Source organism: Uranotaenia lowii, chromosome 3, assembly GCF_029784155.1.
Source record: "Uranotaenia lowii strain MFRU-FL chromosome 3, ASM2978415v1, whole genome shotgun sequence".
NCBI lineage: Eukaryota > Metazoa > Arthropoda > Insecta > Diptera > Culicidae > Uranotaenia > Uranotaenia lowii.
Genome location: NC_073693.1, coordinates 310,586,008 through 310,599,638, shown reverse-complemented (window position 1 = coordinate 310,599,638; position 13,631 = coordinate 310,586,008). Strand labels below are relative to the sequence as shown.

Genomic DNA, 13,631 nt, shown 5'->3' with positions numbered 1-13,631 from the left:
AAATTTGGAATTTCATAAAAAAAATTGTGAATAATCCTGGAAAAACCGGGCCTTTTTCCTCGATATACGGTAACCAGGCCGGGTCTGGCATCATCAAATTTTTTTTCTTAGAAAATCTGGGCAAGCTCCGGATGAAGCGGTAAATTGGAATGCTTTGGGTATTAAACCCTCTCCCATCAGGGTCCAAGAAAAGCAAGCGAGGTTTTTACTCAACACTCAATTTTTGGTTCTCAATAAAATTTTGATGATTGAGTAAGGTTATTCAAGTAACAAACTTGATCTGTAACTTTAGCACCAGTTCTAATTCAAGTCAAGTCAACCCACAATAATCCCAGGTTTAAAATTCTGCAACAGTTATTAAAAATTTTCTCACTTGTTGATTGAAACTCTGTTCTTTATATTAAATTTTAAATGAGAATCAATTCATTCCAGCAATTTTGGTTCCTAACTGTCAAAATCATAATTGTATTTCTGTTTTTATATTTTGTTTTCTGTATCGAGTTTAAGATTTTTGATTTGAAATTCGAATAATTATTGGAAACTTTTGATAGAAAGATAAAGTTTGGAAATCCTGGTTCATACAAAATTTGATCCATGAATTTCACAATGTATATGCATTTTCAAAATTAAAAAGGTTAATTTTAAGTATTTGGAAAAAAGAATATTAGAAACCGTTCTGAGTATTTGTTTTGTTTTAAGATTAAAAAATCTTGAACTTAATTCTTATGCTAAATTCAGGTATAACCAAGCTTAAAAATGGCCATCCACAACTGAAAATTCGGAACCAGATCTTCATTAAAAATTCATATTAAAATTCAGATTTGCAAGTCGGATGAAAAAAACAATCTATAATTATAGATTCATGCTTGAAGGCCTTGGAATATATTTCACATCTTGGTTCATTTTTTTTATTCTGAATTTGAATTAAGATTTAGAAAGCGTATTGAAATTCGGAAACAGATTAAAAATTCAACTTTCGAATGCAGGTTCAGAATTTGGATTTAGAAATAATACTAAAAATTCAATTTCCGATTTAGATGGTAAATTGAGTTCTATAACATTGATTGGTAACGTAATTTTAAAATTTCAGCTGAAGATCACAAATATAAGGCGAAACTTGATTTTATTTGGAACTTGGTTTTATGGAAAGAAAAACTGATTTCTATTCATGAAAAAATCATCCACAGGATTTTTGCTTTGGAATAGATTTTAAATGAAGAATGTTTGCTGAAGAAGAATCTTTGCATTTACAGTTAATGGTAAACTAATTCTTGATTTCTATGCTGATGCTTCAAAAACAGTAAAAAGCAAAGAAATTGTAAAATTAGGCTTCTAAAAATGCTATTTTGTCATTTGGTCCTTTCCGCTTGTTCCTTCAGTGGATGCAATTTTAAAATTCTTTTCTGAACCTATGAAAATCCGTGTGCCAGGTCATAAGATTTAATTATCACTTTAGCAAGATCTTATAAATATTTTATTCAAAAATATATATAACATTAGTGCAGTTAACTAAAGAGCCGCAGCTTGACATCAAAAGAGCCGCATGCGGCTCGCGAGCCGCAGGTTGCCGACCTATGGCCTAGTGGAACGGTGTCGGAGAGGTTACTTAGAGGACTTATGTTCGATTCCTGGACGAGGCGATTTTTTTCTTTTATACGGCTAGTCACATCCTCCATCAAACAAAGCAACAACAAAATAATGTATGTGTGTTTGTAGAATAGTCTTCTAAGCCAATGGTCATGAGATCGAAACCCGGTCACGGCAAACAGAGTTGATGACTTTCTGTGGGTTGATGGTGTTAGCATTTGTAAGGTGCCAAAATATCCTCGAAAGATGTACGACTTGGTGTTAAGTTAATGGATTCTCTTCGAGGAAACTTCAATTTTCGTTAAGATCCAATATGTGTTTGTATTCGCTAAAAAAAAAATCACACAAACACAAACTTTATTTTTCTGGTGCTTTGTTTGGCGAATGATAATAATGATAATCAGTGGTAAATGAAAAAAAATCGCCTCGACCAAGAATCGAACTCGAGATCTTTGAGTTACCTCTCCGACATCTTACCTCTAGGCCAACTCCTCAGATGAAATCTGTCAAGCTATAACTCTATAGAGTTGTTTTTGACATTTCTTACGCACACTTGCTGAGCGTGTACAGATTAGACGGGACAATTAACCTCAAAAACTCTCGGTACAAAAAACGGGCAGCCAGTCGACGCACATGGTCGTTTTTTAGGTTAATTGTCCCAAAACTGAAAAGTGTTGGTGAAACAACCAGCATAATTTCACGAACACTACCAGCGGCAAATAGGACTATAATTAAGTTGACTTCATCAAGTTGAAATCGTTGCTAGGTTTTACGGTAGAATATGCTCATCATGGCTCGATCAATGGTCTCTGTTCGCCCAGAGTCAACAAGTTAAAGTAAAAACGCATTTTAAAATTGATTACAGTGAAATATGAAAACTTCAATGAAGATTAAACTTGAGAAACAATGTACATCATTTTTATACATTTTAGACCAAGAGGATTTATCTATTATAATTATCGATAAAAAAATATAATTTTTTCGTTATTTGAGAATCAAGCTGGTTTTCTTTTGATATGCTGGTTGATGGTTTTCTTTTGATTGATATGATATGCTCGTTGTGCACTTATCCCCTTTATCAAAGAAAGAAGAACATTAGCCGTAAATACCATGATTTTTTCAAAAAAAAATAAAAATACACCGGTTTACCAACGGAACTTGAACACGCAATTTCCAGAAATTCTTTGATATCTCATGTATATCTTATACTTTCCATCACCTTTGAAAATGTGATAATTCTCAGGTACGAAGATGTACCAAGAAAAAATCAGAACATTAGATTTTATGATTTGTGTTTTGTTGTCCCAACATTTGGATTTTTTCATTTTTTTACAACTCGTTTTCTTGATGCGGCTCAGGGGTTAAATATTTAAATGATTAAGTGAAATCTGAACATTAAAATTGTTCAGTTCAATAGGCTACATTTCAGGAATAAACAATATTTTACGGCTTTTTTTTTAAATACTAAATGTCGGTGTTCCCTAGGGCGGTAAAATGAGCCCACTACTTTTTCTAACTTGTTATTCGGTTGTTCGGACAGTCGGAGGCCCTGATATAAATTTTACTCACCTCGTCATGGCAGTGTAGTTATGGTGCTCGAACTTGGGTGGAATCAGGAATCCATACTGATCCGGTTGCTGCCGTACGACCCTCGGATGTTTGGTCTTATCTGAAACTGTCAATGTACAAACCAAAATCGTGTGTTTTATTAGTTACGAGCACAATGCATTCGACATTAATAGCACTCTTAGCGAAAGTTACAATTTACAAGGTTATATCGTTAGCGAGCTAAAATACTTATATGTAGTACCATGACCCACCTTAACTATTTGTCTCTATAGGTTCGTCTTAAAAGTAGGTAAGTAGCATTTGGTAGCACGGCATTCACTGTTTATTGTTGTTTTTTTTTTAACTGTTAAAGCGCGCAAGCGATTAAACTCACTACACCCTACACACATACACATTTAAGAAGAGAAATAAAAGTTACCAATTTTTGATAAAATTTCAAATAAGAAAAACAAACTTAAAAAAAAGTCGTAATGAAAGACGGATTGGTTTTTTTGTTCTGAGGAGCATACTTTTTGGGAAAATTGCTTTATTTCATACATTTTTATTTTTATAATATTTGTTTGTTCATAGATGTAATCAGAGAAAACAGTTTTGTTCTTTTTGGTTGGTATTCTATACACAAGTTTTACAACACAATGATTTGATCGAATTAATTTGTTCTTATTTTTCAAAGTGTTTGTGTGTTTGTTTTTGTTTTGGGGTTTCATTCAATGAATAATACAGCGGTTTTTGGTTAAAACATCTACAACAATTTGATTTTTGCTTTGCTAGAGTTTTGAGGAGAAAGGAAGAATGTTGAAGAGAAGAATTCTGTGCCTTCACCAACAACACATCTGAGGACGATTTTAGCTTGTCTTATAGTAGGCGGTAGCTTGTATTTGTATTATTGGTTTTTTTTTAATGGTTGTTACACAGCTACAGAAAACAGCCTGCTGGGATCGAAACAATGGAGATTTTATCGTGATTATTTGTTCTATTTTTTGTTCGAACGGGTGTGTGCATGTTTGACATACAGTTTCCTATTTATAGCGGGTATATAATATTTATATGAAAATTTACATTTAAATGTGTATATGTATAAGTTGTTGTGCATGTTTTTTTCCTTCTGTTTTTTCGTCTGTTCCATCACCAAGTGATTGTTTGTTTTGTGTTAAAGATGGTGGACATGCGATCAACTGACAACTACGCTAGCAATATAGATGTGTTTGTATTTTGGGGAATAAAAGCTGAAACGGAATTGTTTTGTTCTGCTGCTTTGTAGCTAACAATGTTTGTCTATTGATTTGAAGAGTTCTCTCATGTCGTCTTGACTAAAATCGGTTCTGGTAATAGGGTGTGGCGTAGTAACGATTACCATAGTAAGGGTTCAAATAAACTGGAAACCGCGGAGAAGTGTTTGTTTTGTAAGGAGAGTTGAACTTTTTGTTGTTGTTGATGAGCTGAGTTGGTTTTTTTGGTCTTCTTTCTCTCTGTTTTTGGATAGCAGGGTATGTGGTCCATGGTTGGTGTTGTGGTATGGGTAAAGGTCGATAGTATGGTCTTCGGTATAAAACTGAAATTCAATTATGACGCAAAAATAGAGAACAAAATAAATGGAGCGGTCCGGTAAGTGCATAATCTCACCGGCAGATTGCACCACTATGGAATGAGAGGGCTGTCGTTATCGTGATGAACGATGCGTTTACTCGCTCCGGATAACAAGAAACAAAGGTGAAATATGAGTGTTTGTGCAACTATGCATTCGTTTGCTTTATTCCTTAAACACAAAATGAAGCTTTAGGTTATGATAAACTAAAATACAAATGTGATGAGATTCAGAGGGAGGAGTCAGAAGCAGAGGCAGTGTGTTCAGTGTGTAATATAATTTAAAAAGAGGTGCTTGAAGTAAATTATTCACCGAATGTCAATAGCCGAGACTTGCCTTGTACAAACCATGAATTCTTCACTCTATCGACATTCGGCAAAGTCATGATCTATGGCGAAAAGCTTGATAACCAAACCCAGTGTTCTAATTGTGTTAGTGTTAGTAGTGATGATTGTGTTAGGCATGGTGCCGCCAAACTGCCCAAGAGGCAGCACTGGCAACACTTCTACCGTAGTAGTTATATGACGATGTTGATGCATCGGCTGAATACTGGGTTGCCTGGGCTGCTCCACCGAATCACCGGGTTTTGGTGCTGGTGGTGACCGACTAAAGTTAATACTGTAGAGATGTTTAAGCTGACCCGGACTGGCTGGAGCGCCCTCGGCTGACCCCCACCAGGACGATGACGACGACGCTCAGCCGTCTTATTTACCTTCATCGATGTCGTACGATTTGAGGCTGAAGTTCACCAGGAGCGTCTGTTCGGCTGTGATCGTGATTGGGACTTCGTTGCTCGGGTAGTATCTGGTGACGCAAAATCAACCATCACATTGAGTCAACCCGAAAATATTTGAATAATGATAGAACTCACCCAACAGCTTCGACACGGATTTTGTAGTTTCCTGGAACCAACAGGCGCCAGTACTCGCCAAGTGGGGTGGTACGGATGTTCTGGTTGATACCGTCGACGATGATGTCGGCGTCCTTGATCGGTAGGCCATTTGTGTCCGTTACCAAACCCTGGAATGGAAATGATTGTTTTGATGATTCTGATGATCATGTTCAGACTGCACTTTAAATACAATATTCTTGGTTCCGAAAATAATCGAGCTTTTTCTAAAACTGTTTGGCATATTATTTGAAGTAAAGTTTTAATTGAAAATAATTTTCTCATACTAATAACTCATCGAACTGAATGATTATTTGTATATGTAGCTAATGAATTCCCAAGTCAAAAAAGGCAAGTTAGATCAATATGCACTTACTTAGAAAAAATATTTCCTAGTGGTTACAAAAATTTAGTCACTTTCATGTTACTACTATGTGTATCTATGTATGTACTGAAGCGGATATTGCAGGTTCAAGTCCTGCCGTTGTATCTTTTTAAAAAAATTCATGATATTTACGGCTTATGTTCTTTCGTTCTTTGATACCGTCAACTGGGGCAACATGCAACAATTTTCAACTTCAATGGCTTCTAAAATCTTAATGCTTACAGATAATTATACCTCTTGTACATCAAAAGTTTTAAGGTTGATGGGACACCTAACTTACGTAGTCAGAAAAATTATTGGTTTCAACAGTTATTTTTAAATTAACAAAAACATGCGATTTTCACCCTACTAAGAAAAAGGGGTAAGTTGCAACAAACTCTGTAATTTAAGAAAAATCAAATGAAAACGATTGAAAATTCATAGTTTTTGATACATTTGCGATGTCATAACGCATAAAGCACCAATTGCAGTAAATTTTGGTTTTGTTCGAATTAAATTTTTAATTTTTTCTGACAAAAATGTTTTTAAGAAAAAAGTCTTAGTCTTCTGCATAAATTTAGGGGTAAAAAATACTACAAAATATTCTATTAGCTCAAATCATGAAAATAAATTTAGGAATGGATGAAATTTTAATGTTAACTAACGCATAATGCAAAACAATCATATCCCAGCATATGGAAACGAGATTTATGAGATTTAGTTCCGATTTGCATTTTGTTGCATTTTACCCCAGACGGGTAACTGAATTATAAAAATATTTATTTTAAAAAATTGAGTGACTGTTCGAAAAATATTTCCACATGATCAATGTTGGTATAAGATGAGGAAACCAGTATAAAGTTTGTAGGTAATATTATCAAGCCAATCCGTCATACTGGGTAAAGTTTTTTACTGCATCGAAAAATGTTAAAAATTGTACATTCATTGTTCGATTTTTCAAATTTTATATGAAAATCAAAAACTTAAAAAAATTATTATAGGATTCAAGAAACTATGTCATCATCATTTTGTAATCATCAAAAGATTACTTTATCTCATTACATTAAATTAAAATTGAATCTGTGTGGTGTTATATAAATGTTGCATTCAACCCCGCTGTTTCATGATGCCCCGTTTGACGGTACCTCATGTTTCTCTAATTCTTTCCATCACCTACGAAAATGTGATATTTGAACTTAAGTTTTGTTCAACTAGCTTCAATGTCACACGACACGATTCAAATTATTGAAGCTTAATTCCAATACTAAATCAGGCAACGTTTAATCATCCATGCATCTTTTTCGCTTCATGCATTATTCAACGGCATTGAAGTAATTGGAACCAAAAAATTGGTGGTTGTAACGAACGCAATGATAACAAACTGAGAAGGTTAAAGATCGATAGATCCGTTTCTGAGATAAAGGGAGCTTATCTGAGCAACCGCAAGTTTCCGCTTGTGGGGTGAACCACGCTTGGCCTACTTATGTGTCGTGGAAGATGCAATTCTATCTGTATCTGCCACTTCATAGTAGTTGGCCCGTGCCGAACAAAAATTTGGTATGTGATGATAATGCTTCTAATAAATTCTACCCTCTCATTTTCACCATCTTTCTTTTCTTCAAACTTTCTATCCGTCTATAAAATTTCATAATCTTAAGATGTTCTTACTAGAAAGAAAATCACTTTTCACCGATAAATTAAGTAACAACAAGCAGATTTTCTATTCTTTCCCTATCATCTCCTACCTAATTGCTCCCAATTTTGCTCGAATATGCTTGCAGAAGCTTGAAGAATTTTCAAGTAATGTGTACATGAGTAAATTTAAACTTTTAAGATTGTATGGGAAAATTGATTTTTTTTTAATCAACATTATTTTTGCTTTTTCTGTGGAATAGAGCCTGCTAAAGTTGTTTTGTGCCAATTTATAATTCTTTAAGGGATATTTTCCACTGAACAACTTTGTCGTTGTCGTGAACTATAACTTCGTTTCTTAATTTGCGAAAATGTTATAAGCAGTCGCATATGTCTTTTAGCATTGAAAAACAATCAATTCAACTGAAATCACTGCTGGAGCCTAGAGAATTATAGTATAAGATACAAAACTATAGTCTTCAACAAAGTTGTTTAGCGAAAAATTTCTTTAAAGAGTTTATAAATTGGCACAAAATACATTAGCAAGCTCGATTCCAAAGAAAAAAAAACAAAAATTATGTTGATTTTTCAGAACAAAATAATCAAGTTTCCCATAAAATCCCAAACGTTTAAATTTAGTCATGTACACGTTACTTAAACATTCTGCAAAAAATCACGGATGAATTTTGAACCAGAACGAAGCTTTTAAGGCCCCAGGGTTTGATAAATTTAAAAATGACCCCAAATTGACTCAGCCTAGTGTCCCACATAAAATCCCGGCAATTTTATGTAAAAACCTAGCAAAATCCGGGGATTTGTTTCCGAAATTAACGTCCACAAATCCGGGCAATATCCGAGCAAATTTAGACAAAACCCAAAAATTACTCAACAAAAATAAAAAAAAATGGAAAAATATTTGTATTAAATATCCGAGCAAACCCGGATAAAACCGAGCAACCTGGCAACCTTAGTATAGTAGACTGGTCAGAATCGGTCAAAAAAAAGTATCAAGCGGGTTTGGGTTCTTTTTGGGTCCAATAACAACTGTGAAAATTTTAGTGGCACTAGGATTTGAAATGGGATGTAGCAAAAAAAAATCAAAGTTTGTATGCAAATTAGTATGGAAAAGGTGACTTTTTTGTTCAAAAAATCCTACAGCCTCACTGTTGCACAGAAGTAAAATTCTGAACTGAACTCAAAGATGCATCTTATTGCTGAAGATTTAAAGATTAACTTTGTTCAGAATCGTGAACCTCTAAGATGCGTCAATAAAAAGTTGAGACGATTTCAAAATTTAATAATTTAATTTGATTTTTTCGCATCTTTTCAAATGGCATCCCTGCACTGCATGTTGGGCAGAAGCCATTATACGCTGGAAACTAGCTGGCGTGTTTTCCCGTACGCAGAATTGTTACTGTATCATTGATGGTTTTCGATTGTCGTGAAAGTTAGTAAAACGGGGTTTTCGGGCCGGAAATTGAAAAGTTGGAGACTCTTTTCACCTCGGAAAAGAGGGAAGGGGAAGGGGGGGGGGGGTTTCTTTTATAAAATGATATAAAATATGAAAAAAAGCGTTCATTTTCCACGTGACTTCTACCAAATTTGGTACACATGTATTTTTATTCCCAGCAACTCCATGTATTGTATAAAAAGACCCGCTCCCACCGCGGTAAAGGCAGCTCCCATAGGAAATCAACGCAGAATATTACACAAAACGATCATTTTTCCAGTGTTTTCTATCAAATTTGATACCCACGTATATTTTCGAACAACAAAATCACTTACTGTTTGAAAATACCCCCTCCATCTCCGAAAAGGAATGCGACACAAATCTGTCATTATTATAGACTCAAATCTAGTAAAACTATTTTTAAGAACGCCTTCAAATGCAATTATTTAAAATTCCTCTGAACACAAGCACTGAACAGACACTAAATCATATGGATTCATAACTATTTCTTGTGATTCCACCCATATTTTTTGTTAAGAGATTCTGCGTCAATTTTCTATGAGAGCATCCTTCACCGTGGTAGGGAGATTTATACAATGCATGGAGTTGCTGGGGTAAAAATACATGTGTACCAAATTTGATGAAAATCACGTGGAAAGTGAACGATTTGTTTCATATTTTATATCGTTTTATAAAAGACCCCTCCCCCTCTTTTCCGAGGTGAAAAGGATTTGTAACTCATCAAAAACAATTTTCGGCACAAAACCCCATTTTATCAACTTTCACGACAATCGAAAACCAATGATACCAATGATATCAATTCTGCATATGGGAAGCACGCCAGCTAGTTTCCAGCGAATAATGGCTCCTACCCACCAAGCATTGCAGGGGTGCCATTTGAAAAGATGCGAAAAAAAAATCAAATTTAATTTTTCAATTTTGAAACCTTCATAACTTTTTATTGACGTATCTTTGAGGTTCACAGTTTTCTGCAAAGTTATACTTTGAGTCTTTAGCAATAAGATGTTTAAAAACGGCCATTTTTGAACACAAAATCATTATAACTGCGAATCGAAAACAGATATTTGATATCTGTTTGCTACAAAAGATGCGCATAATAATTTGCTAAATACTTACCGAACTCATAATTTTGATAAGTTCATACCCAACAAAGTTATAAAAAAAACTTGTTTTTATAGAACCACCCTAACTTGTTCACGAAAATTATCATAAAACCTAAACGGTAATAGATAGACACTTAAAGTCTTCTACAAAGTTTCATCAATTATGTTGTTCTACATAAGGCTGGAACAAATTTCAAAACCTTCTTTTGACACTCGGAGTTGGAACATCGCGAGGGGGGGATTAATAAAAAATAATGCGAAAAATAAATAAATTGGAATAAATTGAACGAAAGATTGTATGCAACTGAATTTTATACTATATTATTGCATAAAACCTATAAATCAAGTAATTTTTTTACCGAAAAATTCAATAAAATTAATAAAATTAAAGTTGATAAAACTCCCATCTTTTTAAATCTGTTTTTTGCTCTTGTAATGTTTCGAAAATTTGATAAATTTTTCAAAATTTCCATAGAATACATAAAACTTTATATATTCCTCCCTTCGAGTTTTTTGGAAATTTCGAAGGGGGGGGGGGGGGGGGTGACAAAAGAAGAAATTGATATTTGTTCCGGCCTAATTGCTGAACATAATACAGCACTATCTCATTACAATCAAAAATTGATTTTCGTATCTAAGGAGTTTTATGAACCACCCAAAAATTGTTTCATTCAAAAGAAGCGCCTTGTAAAGTCGTATAACTTTGTCTTGGACACCAAATGTCTTAAACCTAGGCGAGAGCGCAAATAATTGTTTTCGGCTAAATTTCATTCCTGGACCACTATGCAGTGGCTTTGTAAAATTTTTGGCCGAATCGTAATGAAATTTTCAGCACTGATAGAGGAAACATTTCCGAACAAAGTACTGTCAAATCATTCCAGATCCGATAACTAGGAGCGCTATGGTAAAATAAACAGTGCGTCCAGATTTAAGAAGATTCGTGCTTTATTTACTTTGTTATTATCAAGTTTGTAAACTTTTGAGGGCATTATAAAATTCAAGATAAATACAAAATGATCCGATAATGATGTTGGTTTCAAACAAAACCCGGATTTACGATAAAAATAGCTTCAAAAGCTCGCTGCAGCTAGATTTGCATTCATTGGTCAGTTAAAAGTCCAAACTAAAGAGAAGGCTGGTCTTTTGCACCATTTTGATCTATTTCTATTCATTTTGCTATTTAAAGGATGCCCTGCCCAAGTAACAATTTAAATTTTATTCCAACCTTAACATTTCGCTTAAGACTATTTCCTAAAGCTACTTTATAAGCCAAAGCACATTCTACGCTATTAGCACAACTACTCTAACTAAAGCTAACATATGGTCAAAAAGGCCCTGTTTTGTTAACATCTTTAAAGCTTATTCTATACGCTATAATAAAACATCCAACAGAATAGTTTTATTCGACCTTATAGACATAACATTAAGAAACCCTTCAGAGCCCTCTTAAGGCTATCCACAGCTCTTTTAAAACTACGTCACGGATTCTGATAGGAATTGTACTGTGAGGGCTCTGGAATTTGATAGGATTTTTACTGTGGCAGCTGTGGAATCTGATAGAAATTTTTCTGTGGAAGCTTTCTGTTCCGTGTTTTTTTCTCGTGTTATCACTTACTCTCCCAAGCATTTGGTGATTGGTGAAGATTGCATTTAAATTATTTTTAAAATATTTTCATTTTTATTTTCAATATGTCTTAGAATGAAACTTTGTGCAACCTCAGATTTCTGGTGAAATATATACGAAATAGCATCAAAACATAAGCGCGCCTCAAAGAAAATCAAGATTGACACAATTTGAAAAAAAAAAAATTAACTAAAAAATTATGATTTAAGCAACATTTAAATTTGCTCAAATGATGCAATTTTTGTTTTGCATTGATATTCATTACCTATACAACAATAGTACCGCAAACATTGTCAAATTTGTTGAAAATGTCTAGTTTTTAGTATTATAATATTATTTCCAGCAAGATGGCGTTAGCAATTTCGATTCAATATCACAATAAACATGGCGTTCAGTAAGTTAATGTTGAACATCTTAAGGCAGTTGTAAAACAGCTTTAAAGTTATTTTATGCCGGTGAGAGAATGTTGTAATACAATAATTTCAACAAACAGTTTTAAAATGGTTTTAAGAGACTTTGGATCAAAGCTTCGTTTGACGTTTCTCTAAATGGAATTCACGCTCATGATAGATTTATCAATTTGTGAGAAAAAGAAGTTTTTTCGTAAAAAAATGAGAATTTCGAATTGTTGCTTGGCAATCAACTCAACTATCTTTAAATAACAAGTAGGTATTGTTATAAAATAATCTCAGGCAGTTTTGGAATAGATCATTTTCTGTAATTAATAGCCTGGCTTTAAAGCTTAATAATAACCCGCATAATTTAGGATTATAACCAAACGATTTCTTAAATCGTCAAACGACGTTACGCTTTAAATAAATCGTAATTTTCAATGATCGGCCATTGCTAGTAGTCTTCATTCTGACTATTCATATCATCTGAAACTTGTAATGAAGCTCAATTTCTTCGTCTTTGCTGGTGGCTGCAAGAGCGGTTGATTCGGAAAGAATTTTGTTAACTCTTGATTGGATGACGTAAACATAGATTAACTTCGCATTGGATAAATAGAAAAAGAACTTTATTCAGCGTATTTGTAAATTAATTCTCTTATACATTTATTCTTATCGATTCTAGAAAAAAAAACGTTTATTCACACTTTCACTTTCACGCATTGCTTTTTTTAACCCTAGGAATTGAACGAATAACGATTTGCGGTTGTTTTGAAATTAGCGTGCGGATACAACAAAGGTAAAAAAGTATAAGCGTGTATACGTTCTTCTCGATTATCAAATCATCTGTCACTTAGTTTTGTCATGCCTACATTCAATGTTCCAATAAAACAGTTTTTCAACTTGGCTTGAACGCTAGTTTTAAAAGCGAATTGAGCGCATTATTAAAACTGGTACCAAAGCTCTAATAAAAACAGGAAAGTATGTGTTTTATTGAATCTTTAGCAATACTTTTGCTACTTTTTTACAACACTCTTAAGATAGTGTTTTATTCAAGTTTTAGCAAAACTTTCAGGGCTTTTTTAAAACACACGATAAATGTAACATTTCCTATGTTACAATAAAACCGTTTTAAAAATTGGATGCCACCGAAAAGTCTTCATAAAACAATATTAAAACTCAAAAAAGCCAATTAGCTTGATCTGTGTTACTTGGGTGGAGTTATATGAAGCCAAAAAAGACACTTTTGCATCCAAAACATAAATTTTCCCAACACACCTCAACTAAGACTGTGCTATTTAAAAGCAGGCACCCAGTGAGTATCTAAAAGACGAAAAAGTAAGTTTCTGTACAGAAGAAGCTGCTTACAGATTTTACGCATGTTCAAAATTGAAAAGTTATGAATTTAAAATGTTCTG

General features: G+C 33.8%; 1 protein-coding gene across 1 annotated transcript in view; it reads right to left on the bottom strand.

The window, feature by feature from the left end:
* The window catches only part of LOC129751618 (carboxypeptidase D-like), a 61,828-nt gene that overhangs the window by 16,491 nt on the left and 31,706 nt on the right, over nucleotides 1-13,631 (bottom strand). Inside the window, exons 4-6 of the mRNA XM_055747221.1 lie at nucleotides 5,613-5,761; nucleotides 5,454-5,545; nucleotides 3,157-3,262 (exon numbers count right to left, since the gene is read on the bottom strand). Coding sequence (XP_055603196.1) covers nucleotides 3,157-3,262; nucleotides 5,454-5,545; nucleotides 5,613-5,761 — 347 coding nt within the window. The remainder of the gene's footprint in view (nucleotides 1-3,156; nucleotides 3,263-5,453; nucleotides 5,546-5,612; nucleotides 5,762-13,631) is intronic.